The 15728-nt window shown below is 43.0% G+C and overlaps 1 protein-coding gene across 1 annotated transcript; it reads right to left on the bottom strand.

Annotated features, from left to right (window-relative positions):
* Window positions 1-6784: 6784 nt before the first annotated feature.
* fzd8a (frizzled class receptor 8a) lies at window positions 6785-9521 on the bottom strand. Its single transcript, XM_063484271.1, has one exon. It carries the CDS (start codon window positions 9111-9113, stop codon window positions 7368-7370), a length of 1746 nt encoding a protein of 581 aa, XP_063340341.1. The 5' UTR covers window positions 9114-9521; the 3' UTR covers window positions 6785-7367.
* Between the last annotated feature and the right edge of the window lie 6207 nt (window positions 9522-15728).

Genomic DNA, 15728 nt, shown 5'->3' with positions numbered 1-15728 from the left:
CATAAAACTAGTAGCTACTAAAACAACTCCCTACCTGAATATACCTGAATATACCGTACACCACACTGGACCATTAGACTTGCTACAGTCATGTGAAACGTGTGTATTATCATAATGTCCCCTTTTGTGCCTTTTTGTGCTACTGTGAGCATTTAGTAGCATCCGCTGCAATGAAACATTGAAATGTGAAAATGTTTTTTTCTTCTTTTTGTTTGCTACTGCTGTTGTCTCGAAAAATAAAAAGCTAATCAAAGGAATCACCTAAAAATATTTCTTGATTTCAAACATTTCACCAGCGTGTAAATAATAAGCCTATAGCCATGTAAAGTGGCAGATACTGGTGCTGGCTGGAAAGACTGTCTGGTGACCTCTTAAGGAATTTTAGGTTGGGGGAAGCAGTCCCTGCAGAGGATTCTGGGAGAAATAAAGTGCACAATGGAAACACTGGGAAAGTGCATTGGCATGCCATCTGTGGGTGCATGTACTGCAGCTCCTCCTTACAGTAGGCACTGTTAGCAGATTGTTTATTATGAAATGTTCTGTTCCACAGCAGTGAGTCAAATATGCTGGTGTTAAATCTGCCGCAGGTACAGCCGTGAGTCTGTGGGTTATGTTTCACAGTGAGGCCTTCGATGGGTTTCATTTGGTACTCATGACGACTTTACTGATGATTTCATCAATGTGGTTATTTAGAGTTTAAAAGAAAACTTTAGGACTGCAAATGGACCTTTTTCCTTTTCCACTGGTAATCTTGATTGGAAACCTCCGACTCTTCTTTATTTAGGTCTTTAAGAACATTCGATTGGGCGTATCCACTGTAGCACTTCCAAATATTTCTTATTATAAAGCATCTCGGACTTACAAAAGCCTTACGCCTCTTGTGAGTACAGAGCACAAAGAGACCGTCCCCAGGCAGCCGTGAGATTTTACACAATCAGAACAATCTGCCCCTCTGTCTCCAGCGAGACAATGATGGCTCCTGTTTTTGGGAGGTCAGCTCATCTTCACTTTGTGCGCTGAGACTACACCCAACACCTTACTCACTGCCCTCCTGTTCCCTGTGAGACACAAACACAAAGTAAAAGCAGCTTCACTGTCCCGCTAACTGTCTGACACACATTCAGCTGTTGGAAAAGAGGGATCAAGACACTTACAATGACAGAAAACAGCATGCCTTACATGCACTGTAGTAAACAGAAACTGAAAAAAAAAAATAGATGAAAAACAAATGTGTATGTTCTATCATTTCCCCTATCATAATGACGCATAAAACCCAACAATCTATTTAGCTATAAGCTTTCAGCAAAATTAACCATGTGAAGCTTCAACCATTTAATAATTGATTCAATTTGTTTAAAACTGGAGTGTTTATTGAACCTTCGGACAATAAAAAAAATAATAAAAGAAATTAAATAACAGTTTGTTCAATTTGTAGCATTTGTTTTTTTGCGACATCCTTTGCTACATTTGTAGCAAAGGATGCTACATGTTCAATTTATTGCTAAAAATTTAAGATGCAACTTATTCATGTTTTTTGGGATAAATTAAGGTAACACTTTATAACACAGCCACTGACCAAGAGCATAATTAACCTGTAATTAAATGGAATTTTTACATATTTCATTTGAAATTACAATATAATTACATTTACCTACAAATACTTAAAGGTGGGCACACTTGAATAATAAAGTGTAATAATACGTAATAAGAAATATTTATACTTTAAGTAAATTTAAATACTGTGAAGTAATTTCAAGTAGTGGGCAGTTTTGTGGTAATTTTGCAGTGAACATGAGCAATATTTCCCCATTTAACATCATAAATGATGCGGCCAAGTCTAACTTTTTTTCCCCTTTCACAATCACTGTTCAACACAACTTTCAAGAAGAGTGCACAAAAAAGACGTTTCACATTTTCTGTAAAGTCACCTGGCAGTAAGATAGGTTAATCCTCTTCATAATATGGCCTGTGCCTTGAAAAGTACAGCAGAATAGCAGAATTTAGGCACCACTTCAAATGACTTATGCACTGATTAAATATACATACAATCTATTTATTTATTTCCTGTACAATAAGTCACAGGCTAATGTATCATATGTGATACACTTGGCTTTACAGGGTTGAGCATCTTTCTGTGCTCTGTCATCGACAGGGTGCATAAAAACCTAAACCTCAGTGTGGAGTCAGTTTGTCTACGAGGAACCACCTCAGGATCGTACAGTGGACAATCCACAGTTACACAAAAGAAACAACTATGACTCTATTAATACAGGAAATACAATGTAAACAATTGTATTTTAGATCTATTCTTAGATCTATTCTTTTATGGTTACTCAGACTAATGCATCAATAAATATAAAAGGATTAACACGAACTTTATCTGAACAGAGGCTGATGTGGAGCAGCTATGAAGTAGGATAAAAATGCATCGTTTTATAATTTATCGTTGTTTTCAGTTTGACCTGCTCAAGACACTTCTTGAGTGTTAATTTGTGCTCCTTTGTGTCTTTTGTGTTACATATGTCACATTAAAAAAAAGAAAGCGAAATCTGCACTGTACCAGCAGCAGGACAAAAGAGTACTCCTAGCTGATGGCTCCCTCAAGTGTACACAGATGGGTATTACATTAAAAAGTAACAAAATTGAAGCATATGGAACATAATGACTAGGATTTCTGCTGATCACAGCATATATACTGACAGATACTGTGTCCCCTAAACTCACATACATGTGACTTTCACCATGCTTAAAAAACAAAACCTGAACGGTGCTGATCCTACAATAAAGAACAGAGCCTGGCCGATCTTTGTTACATTTATCACTGGTGCTGAGCGCCTTTGGTTGGGCTGAAGGTTCGCCCCTGCTGTGCCCGTACCCAGAATGAATCTGGAAAAACCGTCGGTCCTTGGGATGAAAGATGTGAAGCACTGAGGGGAACACAGAGTTCTGCTCCTGCTGTGTGTTTGAGAGAGAAGGACAGGGTAGAGGGTCAGCAGCTTTAACATTAATCTTAACGGGTCCCAGAAACCTGAGGTCACTGTTATTCTTTATGCATAGAAGGATACACCCAAGGAAACTCTGGAGTTTTATTGCTATTGTTCAACATTCACTAGCAAATATAACCAGGATTTTTTTAAGGAAAAACAATAGTTGCTGGCTTTATATTCACAAAATCCAAGTGGGATCACATGTGTTAGTGCTTAAGAAAAGACATTTTAATGTAAATCTAACAATAAATAATATTGGGCTGATTTATCTGTCGAAAACAGCCAATACAGATCACAAGATGCTGTCCACAGCTGCAGCGTGTCGTCTCACTGCGCTGAGATTAAACATAAAATCTTTACCCAAGTGTACCGGCAGGATCGATGGTATTAAAAAGCATGACCTGCCCAGCACCCCTCCGCTCTCCTCTGTCTGCCTTTCATCAAATGCTGCCATTAATATTTGATAAGCAGCAAGTCAGAATGTTCCTCCTGGCTGCAGAGAGTGATCAGGAAACAAGACAATTCAATCAGAGGGAGCGAGAGTGAATGATTGGATTTCCTCACCGTTTGAGGGATTTGATTCTTATCAGATTTAAGTTTGCTACCATTCTGCTCCAGTGGAGCTCAGGGATGCACTGAGAATAAAGAACCCCGAAAAGAACAAATAGGTAGCCTCGAACGGCTGAAAATACACATTTAACTCAGACACGACCTGCACTGTATCCTCCTCCATACCTTACCATACGCTGCACCTAAAAGACATTCTATGCAGGAAACAGGCTACAACATGATAATAACAATGTGTATATAACAGCCAAGCCAAAACCTGCTTCCTTAAGCACCTGGAAGGCTGGATTGTGAAGGCAAATATGTGGGGATGTTGTTTAATGGTGTATGGCACCAGGTTTGAGAGGAGAGGTATAAATAAAAATGGTCTAACATTAACTTGTATCTTAGACGTTTCAGGTAAAAGAGATAGAGCTAAGTGCTAGTGAGTGATTAGGACTACAATTCAATTTATCTTGTTCTCAGTTTAACCATATGTGGTTAACTAACTCTGGAAATCTTTCAACCTGTGAATCCCAACCAAGGAGTACAGAAGCTGAGGTGTATGTGGAAAAATATGCACAGCTATTACAGTTATTAAAGTTAAAACTATGTGGTCCTGATGAAAACTCAAGAGAAAGGTTCATTAAAAGTAAAGTAAAGTAAGTATGCCACTTGTGGAAAAAAACTGAAACATGAAAATAATTAAATCGTCATAACTTGCTAAATATGTTTGAAATCCTAAGCTGGACAAATTAAACTTAGCTAAACATGATGTATCAACTGCGGAAATACTATAGTTTGCTAAAATTATGAATAACAAATTGTGACCAGTTTGCAAAATGTATGGCTAGTAGTTAAAATTGCTGAAGTTTGAAATTATTAACCGTTGAAATGGATAAGCTAACATTCTGAATGAAGCCAAATTCTTAGGTTGTTTGGTAAAAGTCCAGTTAAAGCAGCTAAGTTATGATAAATAAACAGTTAAAATGCCGTGGCTTGCAAAAACTATGTATAAATAGATAATAATTTGGCAGTGCCTAATTTACATGAGTATTAGGATAAGCCTTGTCTGGGTCTCGGATTAATAATGTTGATTAGCTCTGAAAACATTTAAGAAGTGACTCCCAACCAGCTATCAGGGGTATGTGGAAAGATTAACACAACTATTAGTTATCAAGTATCAAAAAGACTCAGCAGACCCCAACCCTAAGCTAATTAAAAGTAAATGAAAAATAGACCACTAGCGAAAAAAGTCGCAAAAAGATAGTAAAAAAAAGAAGTTATAACTCGCTAAATGTGGCTAACAGTTGACTTGATTAGCTTACAGTGGGGACAAATTCAGCTGTAAGCTAAACATGATGTATCGACAGCTGAAATACCATAATTTGCTAAAATTAAGAATAAAAACTTTACATTAAAAAACTACGTGTATAAATGGTTGTAAATAATGCTAAAAGTATGGCTAGCCTAGCAGTCAAACTGTTAAGTAACATTACTGGCTAACAGTTGAAATAGCAAGATAATGTTTGAATAACTGGAACTGTTGAAAATGATGAACTACAAGTAAAAATGAAGATGTTAGCCAGACAAAACAGATCAACATGTGAAACTGGATGACATTTAATGAAATGAAAAGCTGTGAAATGGAATAATCTATTAATTTAACTGAGAAATAACGATATTTATGGAACCTAGATCTATGTTCAAATGTGTCACTGATGATGAAGATGAACCTCTTTCATCTGACTGTGAGCACTAATTGTTGAAACATCTAATCTTTATTCTAAAATGAGTAGCAAACGATGACACCACAAATACAGATACTGTATGTAGAACTGCGCAGTGCTGTTTTAACCACTAGATGGGGCTGCAGAGCAGGTCCATTGCCGAGATGCTGGCAGGCTGAGAGAGCTGCAGCTCAGCACTGTTTGGATAAGATAAACACCAGAGAACCAGACTGAAAGACTGAAAGCAACCGTGATTATTCATGAAAATAAAACAACAAACGATTTGGAGCATTAAACTGAAATGTGAGATGGAGGGACGCTGTGTTTACATTTGAAATAAACTTTTTCAACTTAACTATACCACCAAATGTGACAATTAATGCCTCCACACAAACATTAACACTACTCAGAGCTATGCCAGTTTTGTAGAAAATGACCACAATGTAAAGAGACCACTGCCCATCTTGAAAAAAGTTACTTTCAACTTCAAACTTTATTATCTTGTTCTTCGCTGAGAGCAGGGATCATTAGGCTGGCAGTGATGCAGGATTTATAAAGCTGACTTACACTGCCAGCAGATGCATGTCCACGCTGCATTTACAGTGTGAGTGTAGAGGAATAAAGCAGGAACAAAGCAGTCACTACAAAGCCTACTGTCACCATTGACCAGCAAATCAAAGGCATGTCTATGCTGGGTTACAGTGTATCATCTTATGCCAGCGCATTGGGTTAATTGGGACCAAACCAGATAGATACATTTGTAGCAAAAAAAAAGAAAAAAAAAAGCCTCGATTAAGGGGCCTTAAGATGTGAGATCATGTGAACAGACCACCTGTGGGGCTTTCATTGAGATTTCAATATCATTCATGTCAAGGCCCCTGCACTCACTGACACAGCTTGAGCTGAGGGAGAAGATGTTTCAATTGAAACCTCTGCAAAAAAAAAAAAAAAAAAGCCAAACACAAGACGCAGGGGCTCTGGCAGGTTTCAGCTCTGACAACCCCTCCCAAAAAAGCAAGGGGGTCCCAAAATGCTCTTTCAATTGTAGGCCGTCCATCAAAGCATCCAAATGGGGACGTTTAGGGGGAACCTTGGCACATCAGACAGACACTCGTAATACACACCACCTTTATTCTAGGCTGTTAAAAAAAAAGAAAGAAAGATCAAAGTTTCTCCAGATGAAAAGGGTCCGTTCCCTGCATTTATACCCCCCCATTCACCCACTCCCTCTTTTACCAAATTAAGAAAGCAGGCTTCGGCAGGCATGTGAAGAGGACTTTAACAATTATGGAGATGCTCCAACTCAACCCCTGCCTCTAATTACCGGTCTCTGATGGTTAAAAGGGCTTCCTTTTTACCCAGGACTCTCAAAAGCTGCCATCATCAACATGGTGACCATAAGGAACCACGAAAAACAAAAAAATTAATAAAATAAAAAAAGATATAAGGCTGCACAGACTGGCACACAGAAATCCTCAAAAGCACTGCACAGATATTGAGATTTATCAAATGGTTTTATTGTCAAAATAAAGGTCATATTTGCTTTCTTCACAAAAGAAACATCTACACTTTATACAAATTTACAATATCTTATAAACTTTTCTTTTATACACATATGTACACGTTTTCTCTCCGTTGTTGTTTTTACAGAACTTTTATATAAATACATTTGTAATTACAAAATCAACGACCCATTTAAAAAAACAACAACAAAACTATTGGGCACTGTTAAGGCTTAATTTAAACCATCTTTGACGAGATTGGAGATTATACAACGTTATCTGGCACTGTGTAGAGAAAATAGCAATAAAAATCCCCCCCCAAAAAATGCTCTTTGTGTGAAGCTGGTTAGAAACAAAACCTCTGCCCCCAGCAGGTAATGGCCACATTGTGTAAAAAGCCTCATTCTGTACCTCTAATACATATAAACAGGACGGGGGGCGTGTGTGGGGGTTAACCTGCGTGAATGCCAGGTACATTGTTTCAACCAATTCTCAGTTCATTACGATGCAAATTGCTCGACACCTGGAGTGATGGGTTATCTCCCAAAACAATTAGCAGTTCCCATAAGCTGCTTTTAGTGAACCCACCCACCCACTCCAATTCAAACCTGGGACAGTGGCATCTGCTTGGGGCAAGACACAGAGCTGGCTGTGCCCGACCTCCACGTCAGTCCGGTGCTCACGTCGCTGTACATGGAGCCGCTGGTGCCTTTGCTGCCCCAGCAGCACCTGGTGCAGAAAGTTCTCCAAGAGTCCAAAGTTTTTCCAGACCAGATCCACACCCCGGACGTGATGCCCACTAGAAGGCACATAAAGTATTTCAGCATAAAAACGGCATAGTCCGGAGTCCTGCGGTCCCGCTCTAATAAACAGTTAAAGCAGTTGTGCGTGATCTCCCAGCTCTGTCTGTTGTGCTGCTCATAAAAGTAACAGGCTACTATGATAGTGGCGGGCACCGTGTAGAGCACCGTGAAGATGCCTATTCTGATCATCAGCTTCTCGAGTTTGTCAGTTTTGGTGCCGCCCTGCTTGATGACGCTGCGGATCCTGAACAGCGACACAAATCCAGCCAGCAGGAACATCGTACCTATGAATAAATAAATCACCAAAGGCGCGAGGACGAAGCCCCGCAGGTTGTCCAGGTTCTGGTTCCCCACGTAACAGATGCCAGCCACAGAGTCTCCATCCACGGAGCTCAGCGCCAGGACCGCGATGGACTTCATGCTGGGGATGAGCCAAGCGGCCAGGTGGAAGTACTGAGAGTAGCTGGCGATCGCCTCGTTGCCCCACTTCATCCCGGCCGCCAGGAACCAGGTCAGGGAGAGGATGACCCACCAAATGGAGCTGGCCATGCCGAAAAAGTAAATAAGGAGGAAGACCACGGTGCAGAGCGCGGGGCCGGTCGTCTCGTAGTGGATGTGCTCCACGTCGAACTCCCGGTTGCACGCCACTTTCTCGTGGCCGGCGATTAGCCTGACGATGTAGCCGACCGACACGAACATGTAACACGCCGAGAGGAAGATGATGGGTCTCTCCGGGTACTTGAAGCGCTCCATGTCGATGAGGAAAGTAGCCACGGTTGCGAAGGTGGACACAAAGCACAGCACTGACCAAAGTCCGATCCAAAAAGCGGTGAACGCTCTTTCGTCGTGCGTAAAATAGGGATTGTGGCACGGCATGGCGCAGTTGGTGATCTGCCCCGTCTTGACCCGGTTGTACAGCGGGTGGCGTTCCGTGTTCACCGGCACCATGGGCTCCAAACATGTGCATCCCGGCTCGCACGGAGCGGCGGGCGGCTTGTATTTCCCCGGCGTGCCGGGTCTGCCGGGCTTATTTTTCGGCGGATTGTAACCCTTACCTGGGTGGCTGGTGGGTTTGGAGAGTACCGGGGACGCTGTAGTTGAATCGGTTCTGTTGTAGTCCATGCACAGCGTGTCTGGGTTGCCCTGCACCGGCAGCAGGTCGCACCTCATCCTGTCCGGCCAGGGAAATCCGTACTGCCTCATGAGAGGCGCACAGCCGGCCCGAGCTCTCTCACACACGCTCCGGCACGGGGGGAGAGGTTTTTTGTAGTCCTCCAGGCAGATCGGCGTGTACATGCTGCAGAGGAAGAACTTCAGGTCCGGCGAGCACTGGATCTCAACCAGAGGCCAGAACTGGTGCACCTCCAGTCCCGCCTCGTCCTGCGTGTCGTGGTTAAACTGGTTGGGCATGTACGTGTAGTTGTAGCCGATTCCCTTGCACAGAGGCACGGCTATCTCCTGGCAGGTGATTTCCTTGGCTGTGGTGCAGCTGGATCGCGGAAAGAGAACGAGCGAGAGGAGCAGATAAATCCCAAACAGGTCCATCTCTCCGGCGCGTCGCGTCCTTCTCTTTCTGCTCTGGCGCAAACGGCGATAAATCCTCTCAGGCGTCTGCTTTCGCCTCCAGCCCGGTTAGATGCTGCGCGGCGATCCCATCTCGCTTCTCTCGGGATCTTGCACGGAGTTGCGAGCAATGTGCAAGCCTTGTTTACTTTAGGCTGAGGAGGAGCAGGAGGAGGAGAGAAGGGAGCCTACAGGGCGGCGAGCGGAGCTCAAGATGGCTGAGAGGAGAATCCAGCTTCTTCTTCTGGAAGCTGCTGTCAGTATCCAAAGGGGAAAAAAGAAAAGAAAAAAACCCAAGTAATGTCCGATCGTTGCACGCGGGGGGAACGTGGGCCTCCTTTCTTTCTCCAAAACACAGCGACCACATTCAGTCGGCTTGTCCCACCTCTCTCCTGGTTCCCATACAAAACATCAGCTTGTGGACGAAGCGGTGCCGATATATACGAGAGCCCGGCTGAACACACCCCCGGAGCCCCTGCACCTATCACAGAGTGACAGGGGCGGGGCTTCCCAGCTGTCACTCAAGTTTCCTTACCTAAAGTCTTATATAGCTCATAATCAGAGAAGTGTCGAAAGTTGTTTTGTGACTCCGGGTTCCGGACAGTGATGCTCGAAGTTACCGAGAGCCGCGGATCCCAGCACACTGAGACCAAATAGACATATTTTAAAAATGAATGAAGCCACCTGCGTGACACAGTTGTGCACCTTGTGTCCTTTATTTATCATTTTTATGAACTTCCCAGAGCTGCTAGTGCTCTCCAAACAAACTCTGTCTACGCAGTAAAGTCAAAAGAATTCCACAACAAGCACAAAACAAGAGCGTTAACACACATTTCAAAAATCACTCCAGCGTTCACTGTCGTGTAACTTTTCTTCAACACACCACCTTTGATAGCGTCACAACAACAGTTAACACGCACACCAGGCGCGGGGAGGATGCCTCTGGCTGCAGATGATTGTGTCTGCCAGAGAGGGGCCGGTTTGGTAAATTGGCTAATTTGCGCATGATAAGACTACCCAGGGAGCTGTCTGTCCTTGTGAAAAGCTGTTTTATTTTTTAAATGAGGTGCTAATGTTTCGTTTAACGGCTCGCACAGAGCTCCGCGGGAGGCGTAATTGCGCGAGGCAAAGACCGGGCGGCATGAGCACGCTGAGACAGTGGCAGAGCCCTCATATCAGTGTTAACATGATTGTCGAGCCTGTCTGGGGAAGGGGGTGGGGGTGGGGGGGTGCCTCTGTAGTAATGTGACGCTAATCTCATTGTAGTGAATCTTTTTTTTTTCTTTTTCTCTCTCTCTGCACACAGTTTCTGTTACTTCTCTAAAGACTTGCTCCACATAAAATCAAATGCACTGCACAGAGGAGAGTGCTCAACTGTATACAAGGTAGGCAAACTTAATGCTCCCTCACAGATCAGTGGATGAATGAAAGAAGCTCCTTCATGTCAGAGCACAACCTCCTGCAAGCGCTGAAATCGTGTCTAAATAAATACCAAATATATTTGCAAAATATGAACAAAAATCCACATTAACATGACAGCATCAAGATTAAATGTTAAATATGTTGGATTAAAAGCTAGCTAGGGCAGGTTTCGGATGTTCTTGCAGGAGATAAACATTGGAATCCCCCATCTGATGAAACGCCACTCTGCAATGCACCACAAGGCGAAGACCTCTGTAACATTTAGGAAGCTGTTTTTTACATTCCTGTGACTTCCGCTGATGTGCAGTTTAATTTAACCGTCACATCATTCTAACCGACTGTCCAGAAGATGGAAAACCGCACAGCTTCTGTTAAAAAAGAAAAAAACCCCCAAAGAGGCAGGCAAGGCTAGACATGTGATCGGCACATCTGCTCGAAACTCGATCTCCATCTCACCAACAAGGGAGATGTGCTTTTGAGTTGGCATTTTTGTCACACACACACACACACACACACACACACACACACACACACACACACACACACACACACACACACACACACACACACACACACACTTCCAGCAAGAGTTTGAGTGTTAAAAAGCGAATGTGTGGTCTCACTCTTTTTTTTTTTTAAAGCATCATCTTCCCAGTTTCCCATCCGAGTATAATGCAGCGTTGTGTGTGTGCTGGGACTGGTGTGTGGTGGTCATGGTGTTGGAGTTTATTGTGTTTGGAGTGGAGCCAGGTCTTTATCATTTGAGACAACTTTTAAAAAAATACACACACACACACATGGACTTGACTCACTGAAAGGATAACATAAGCCTGGGTGAGCTGAGCATCAGGAGAACACAGACTGATTAAGTGAGTCGCCGGTGTGAGATAACAAGGAAGGAGCTCTGTTAATGGCTGTTTGCTTTTGATTAGGAAACAAGAGTTGAGCTGGCCAGCTCTGCAGAGGTATGCAAGTGTACGTTTGTGCACACAATGGACGGTGTGGTATTTTCCCAATAATAAACTCTGGAGAAAGAAAAAAAGAAAAAGGGCACGTAATAAAAAAAGGGAGTGAGGGTAAGGTGCTGGTCACAGTGTGGGAGAATGATGGAGGGAGCAGAGGGAGGATAGATGAGGGTGAGAGAGGGCGTTGTGGACAGAGATAATGATTTACTCTGAAGGAAGTGCACTCGTGTCCTGTTTGGAACGCTGCGCTGCATGCTGTGAGAAAATCTCCCCGCCGCCACACCGAAGGCTTGAAAAAACACTCTGTGACCAATGAATAAAATCCACAATCATGTCAAGATCCAGAGTTAATGCGCGCAGTTTAAAACCTCGCTCTGTCTGTCAGTGTCAAGTGCTGCCGCTGAAGAAAGGGAACCCATCGAGTGTGACTGCTTGCCAAATCCTGGACTTACCTCAGAGATGGTGAGACGGAGATATGCTAATGCAACTTTATCTTGTAAAGGAAAGCTTCAAGGAGATTTAGCCAATCTGCTGGACACAATTCCAAGAGCCTCGGTGGCATTTAGCGAGCTCGCGCTAACCCCAGGCTGCTTGTTAAGACTTCATTAGCTGTGTTTGCTCAGGCCTCTTCTTTCCAAAGAGGTGGAGGAGGGCTCCCCAGGCTCCAGCACCGACCCCACTCTAGCCCCTCCATATGGGGCTTGTTTGCTTATGGCTGGCCTGGTAATCACTTTCAGGTGGAGCTGGAGGAGACGGAGCGAGGCTGAGGGGATTTTGGAGAGAGCTGGACACCATGCTCCCACCATGCTGCCACTGACCCCCCCCCAGTTTCCACCGGGGCACTCCTGAGGTGACAGAGTGTGCAACGTGTACCCTGTGAATTAACTCACCTAGGGCCCGTTACCTTAACAAACACAGCCGGCCCCTCTAATTAACCTACTGCTGGGAGGACAGAAGGCCCCTGTAAATCCTTCCCTATGGCCCCTCTCTGTGGGTGAAGGGTGAAAACTATCAAATAACTGAGAGAATCACAACACACCACAAGGAAACTTTGGAACTTCATTTCCTGCTATAGTTCAATTATATTTATACACAGCCTGCGATGTGATTTTGGTGAAAGACAAGAGGCAACCAACGCAAAAGAGCCAAAGGATGTCCACACTTTAAAGGCAGGAGTCGCACTCTGCAGGGACAAATAGTTCCAGTGAAAGCTTTTGATAGAGTGGAAAGAGATCATTCTGTATATATGCACATGTTTAAAGCTTTTAACACCATAAACAAAACTCATTTCCTAACAAGAAGCACTCAGAGAGAGGAAATCTCCACCAAGGCAGCTCAGTTTAGAATAGAATAGAATAATCCTTTAATTGTCCCACAAGGGAAAATTTGGTTGTAACAGCAGCAAGAAAGACACATATACAAACAAACAGTACACAAGACACAGAACAGAAACATACATAATTTTTACATATTTACATCAAGGACAATGGTTACCAAAAACTGTACCGTTATTACATTAAATAAAATTAAATGAAGTTAAGAGGCAAACCCTGGTTATAGTGTGAATCGGTTGATAAAATAGTGCAAGTTACAGCGCTGATGTAAACCTCTATGTTTGTAGGGAGCAGTTTTGATTGTACAGTCTGACAGCTTGTTCACTTTGTGCAGCATACTTCAGGTTTGTACTGCAGTAAAAACAAGTGCAGGCTTTTGTTATTTAGAAACCCATGTTATTATACTTAACATACTTGAGAGGTCAAATGCGGCATATTTAAATCTTTATACAGTACTTTCTTTATGTTGACAACACACAGCACACTTGTAGACTTTAAGACCTTTTTGAATGTGAGCCAAATTTGAATGGATCCCACTCTACACCCCTAAAAATGTTTTTATCAGAATTTAAAAAAACCTTTCGAGCTGCTGTGTTTACAGACAGAATGATGACACACACACACACACACACACACACACACACACACACACACACACACACACACACACACACACACACACACACACTACCGAAAACATGACCTCCTTGTAGGTAACGAGGGACAGTTGATAAAAGAGCAGAAATGATAATTACTGCATTATAAATGATTTATAATAAATAATGACAGCTTTTTGGGTTGCCAGATTGTGTAGTAACATTTTTAACATGTATAACAGCAGACTGGCCAAATGAACCCCCCCCCCCCCCCCCTCTTTTTTTTCTTGAAATGATTAAAGACATTAATATTTACATCTGCAGACACGATGGCCTATTAGAAAACATTAGCGTTTATTTTTAGCCTAACCACATTTGGTTGATGTCCAAAGCAAACCACATCTTAAAACTTGCATTAGCATTTGCCTACCTCCATCCTTCATGAGAAAGTCTTTGATGTCTTTGATGTGTGACATATCTCTCACAGGACAGCGACATTATAATCACACACAGCAACCTAAGGGATTTTTCTCATCTTGGAAGATTAAAATTAGTAAATACTATTTGGCTAAAATATCTCTATGATTTTAAAAAAGTGGAAAGTAGTTTATTAGCTAATAACAGATGAATTTATTGCACCTTCTATAATATTTAAAAAATGGTACACAAACCTGCTGTAGTATAAATGTCAGTGATGGGTAAATGGTCATGTGCTTGGGGCATCTGTAACCATCCTAAACTATAGTCTGATCCAAAACGGTTGCTATTCTTTGACCCAAAAAGTGAAATTGAGTACAAGGTTGTAAATCTTGTTGCGTAGATCGGTAAAACTGTAAAATTCGGAGGTAAAACAGATTTTTTCTCCTTCCTCAGCTAATTAAAAGTCCAGCGTTGTCTCCGTGAGATGGCTCTGTACCATTCTCTTGCAGCCAAAGAACTTGTTTGGCTTCTGTCCCTCAGCCAAGTGAGTGTGTGTGTGAGTTATTGTTTGGTGTTCTAAGCCATCCCATGCAACGAGAGTCTGGCCAGCCAGCAGAGGTCTGCTGCTGGCTGCTGTCACACCTGATACTTGACACTCCTGTTAGATTTATCTCCTCTCTTGTAAAACAGCCTGCGACTTGCTCTTTCCATCCAGAAAGGTAAGTGAGCCCACAGAGAATTCTCCTACTCTGGCAACACACACACACACACACACACACACACACGCACGCACACACACACACACACGCACACACACACACACACACACACACACACACACACACACACACACACACACACACACCCAAGCCTATATAATAGCGGGAGGGGATGGTTTTTTTTAAACCCTGGGTGTAACCAGAGATGAGGCCTGCGCGCCGGGGACGACACATGGGTGACACTTAAGCAGGTAGACTTGCCATCTGGTTCCAGCACGCGGGGTGGAACACTCGTCTTTGGTTCCTGGAGGTGATAATTTAATTTTTTTGTGCTCGGTGTCCTGTCGCTGTTGTTGTTCTAGTAGTAACACACAGCGGCCCGGTTGCTTCGGGGCCGATTCTGACCGCTCTGCAGGAGGGGTCGCGGGGTCACAGTGTGTCTGCCTTCAATTCTACGGGGGGGGGGGACGACAAGGGATTCCTGCTAGTTAACTTGTCTCATTAATATTTATACAGTCTTTGAGTACGTCCTGGTATACCTCTACCTGCGGCCCTTTAAGCTCAGCTCAAAGTGAGTGTGTCTTCATGTCAGCTGCTATAAGCTAAAAAAGCATTGTCTGTGGACAATCTCCGGATGCCATGTTGAGCTCTATCACCAGGCACAGGAAACCTGACATTACTGAACAGAGCTAATTTTGCCTGATTCTTGCACAAGCGCACGATGCCATAATTCAAATATAGGAGGTGAATTTAGCAAATTCAATTCATTTTTATTTGTATAGCACTAAATCACAACAGCAGAAACCTCAAGGTATTTGCTTTGTAATGTAAAGACCCTACAGTAATACAGAGAATACCCCAACAATCAGATGTCCCCCTATGAGCAAGCATTTGGCGACAGTGGGAAGGAAAAACTCCTTTTTAACAGGAAGAAACCTCCTGCAGAACCAGGCAGCCATGTGCTGTGACTGGTTTGGGGTGAGGGGAGGGAGACAGGAAAAAAAACATGCTGTGGAAGAGAGCCAGAGTTTAATAATTAGTAATGATTAAATACAGTAGTGGGGTATAAACACACAAGGAGAGAAAAGAGTTGAATGAAGAAGAAACACATGACTCATCTGTGCATTATGGGAAGTACCCA

This window comes from Pelmatolapia mariae, linkage group LG9 (genome assembly GCF_036321145.2).
Source record: "Pelmatolapia mariae isolate MD_Pm_ZW linkage group LG9, Pm_UMD_F_2, whole genome shotgun sequence".
In the NCBI taxonomy this organism is placed as follows: domain Eukaryota; kingdom Metazoa; phylum Chordata; class Actinopteri; order Cichliformes; family Cichlidae; genus Pelmatolapia; species Pelmatolapia mariae.
The sequence above is the reverse complement of the archived record's forward strand: the minus strand, read 5'-3'. Positions and strand labels throughout refer to the sequence as shown.

Excerpts from the sequence above, each read along its gene's own strand:
- fzd8a (XM_063484271.1), bottom strand. The coding sequence starts at position 9,113 with ATGGACCTGTTTGGGATTTATCTGCTCCTCTCGCTCGTTCTCTTTCCG.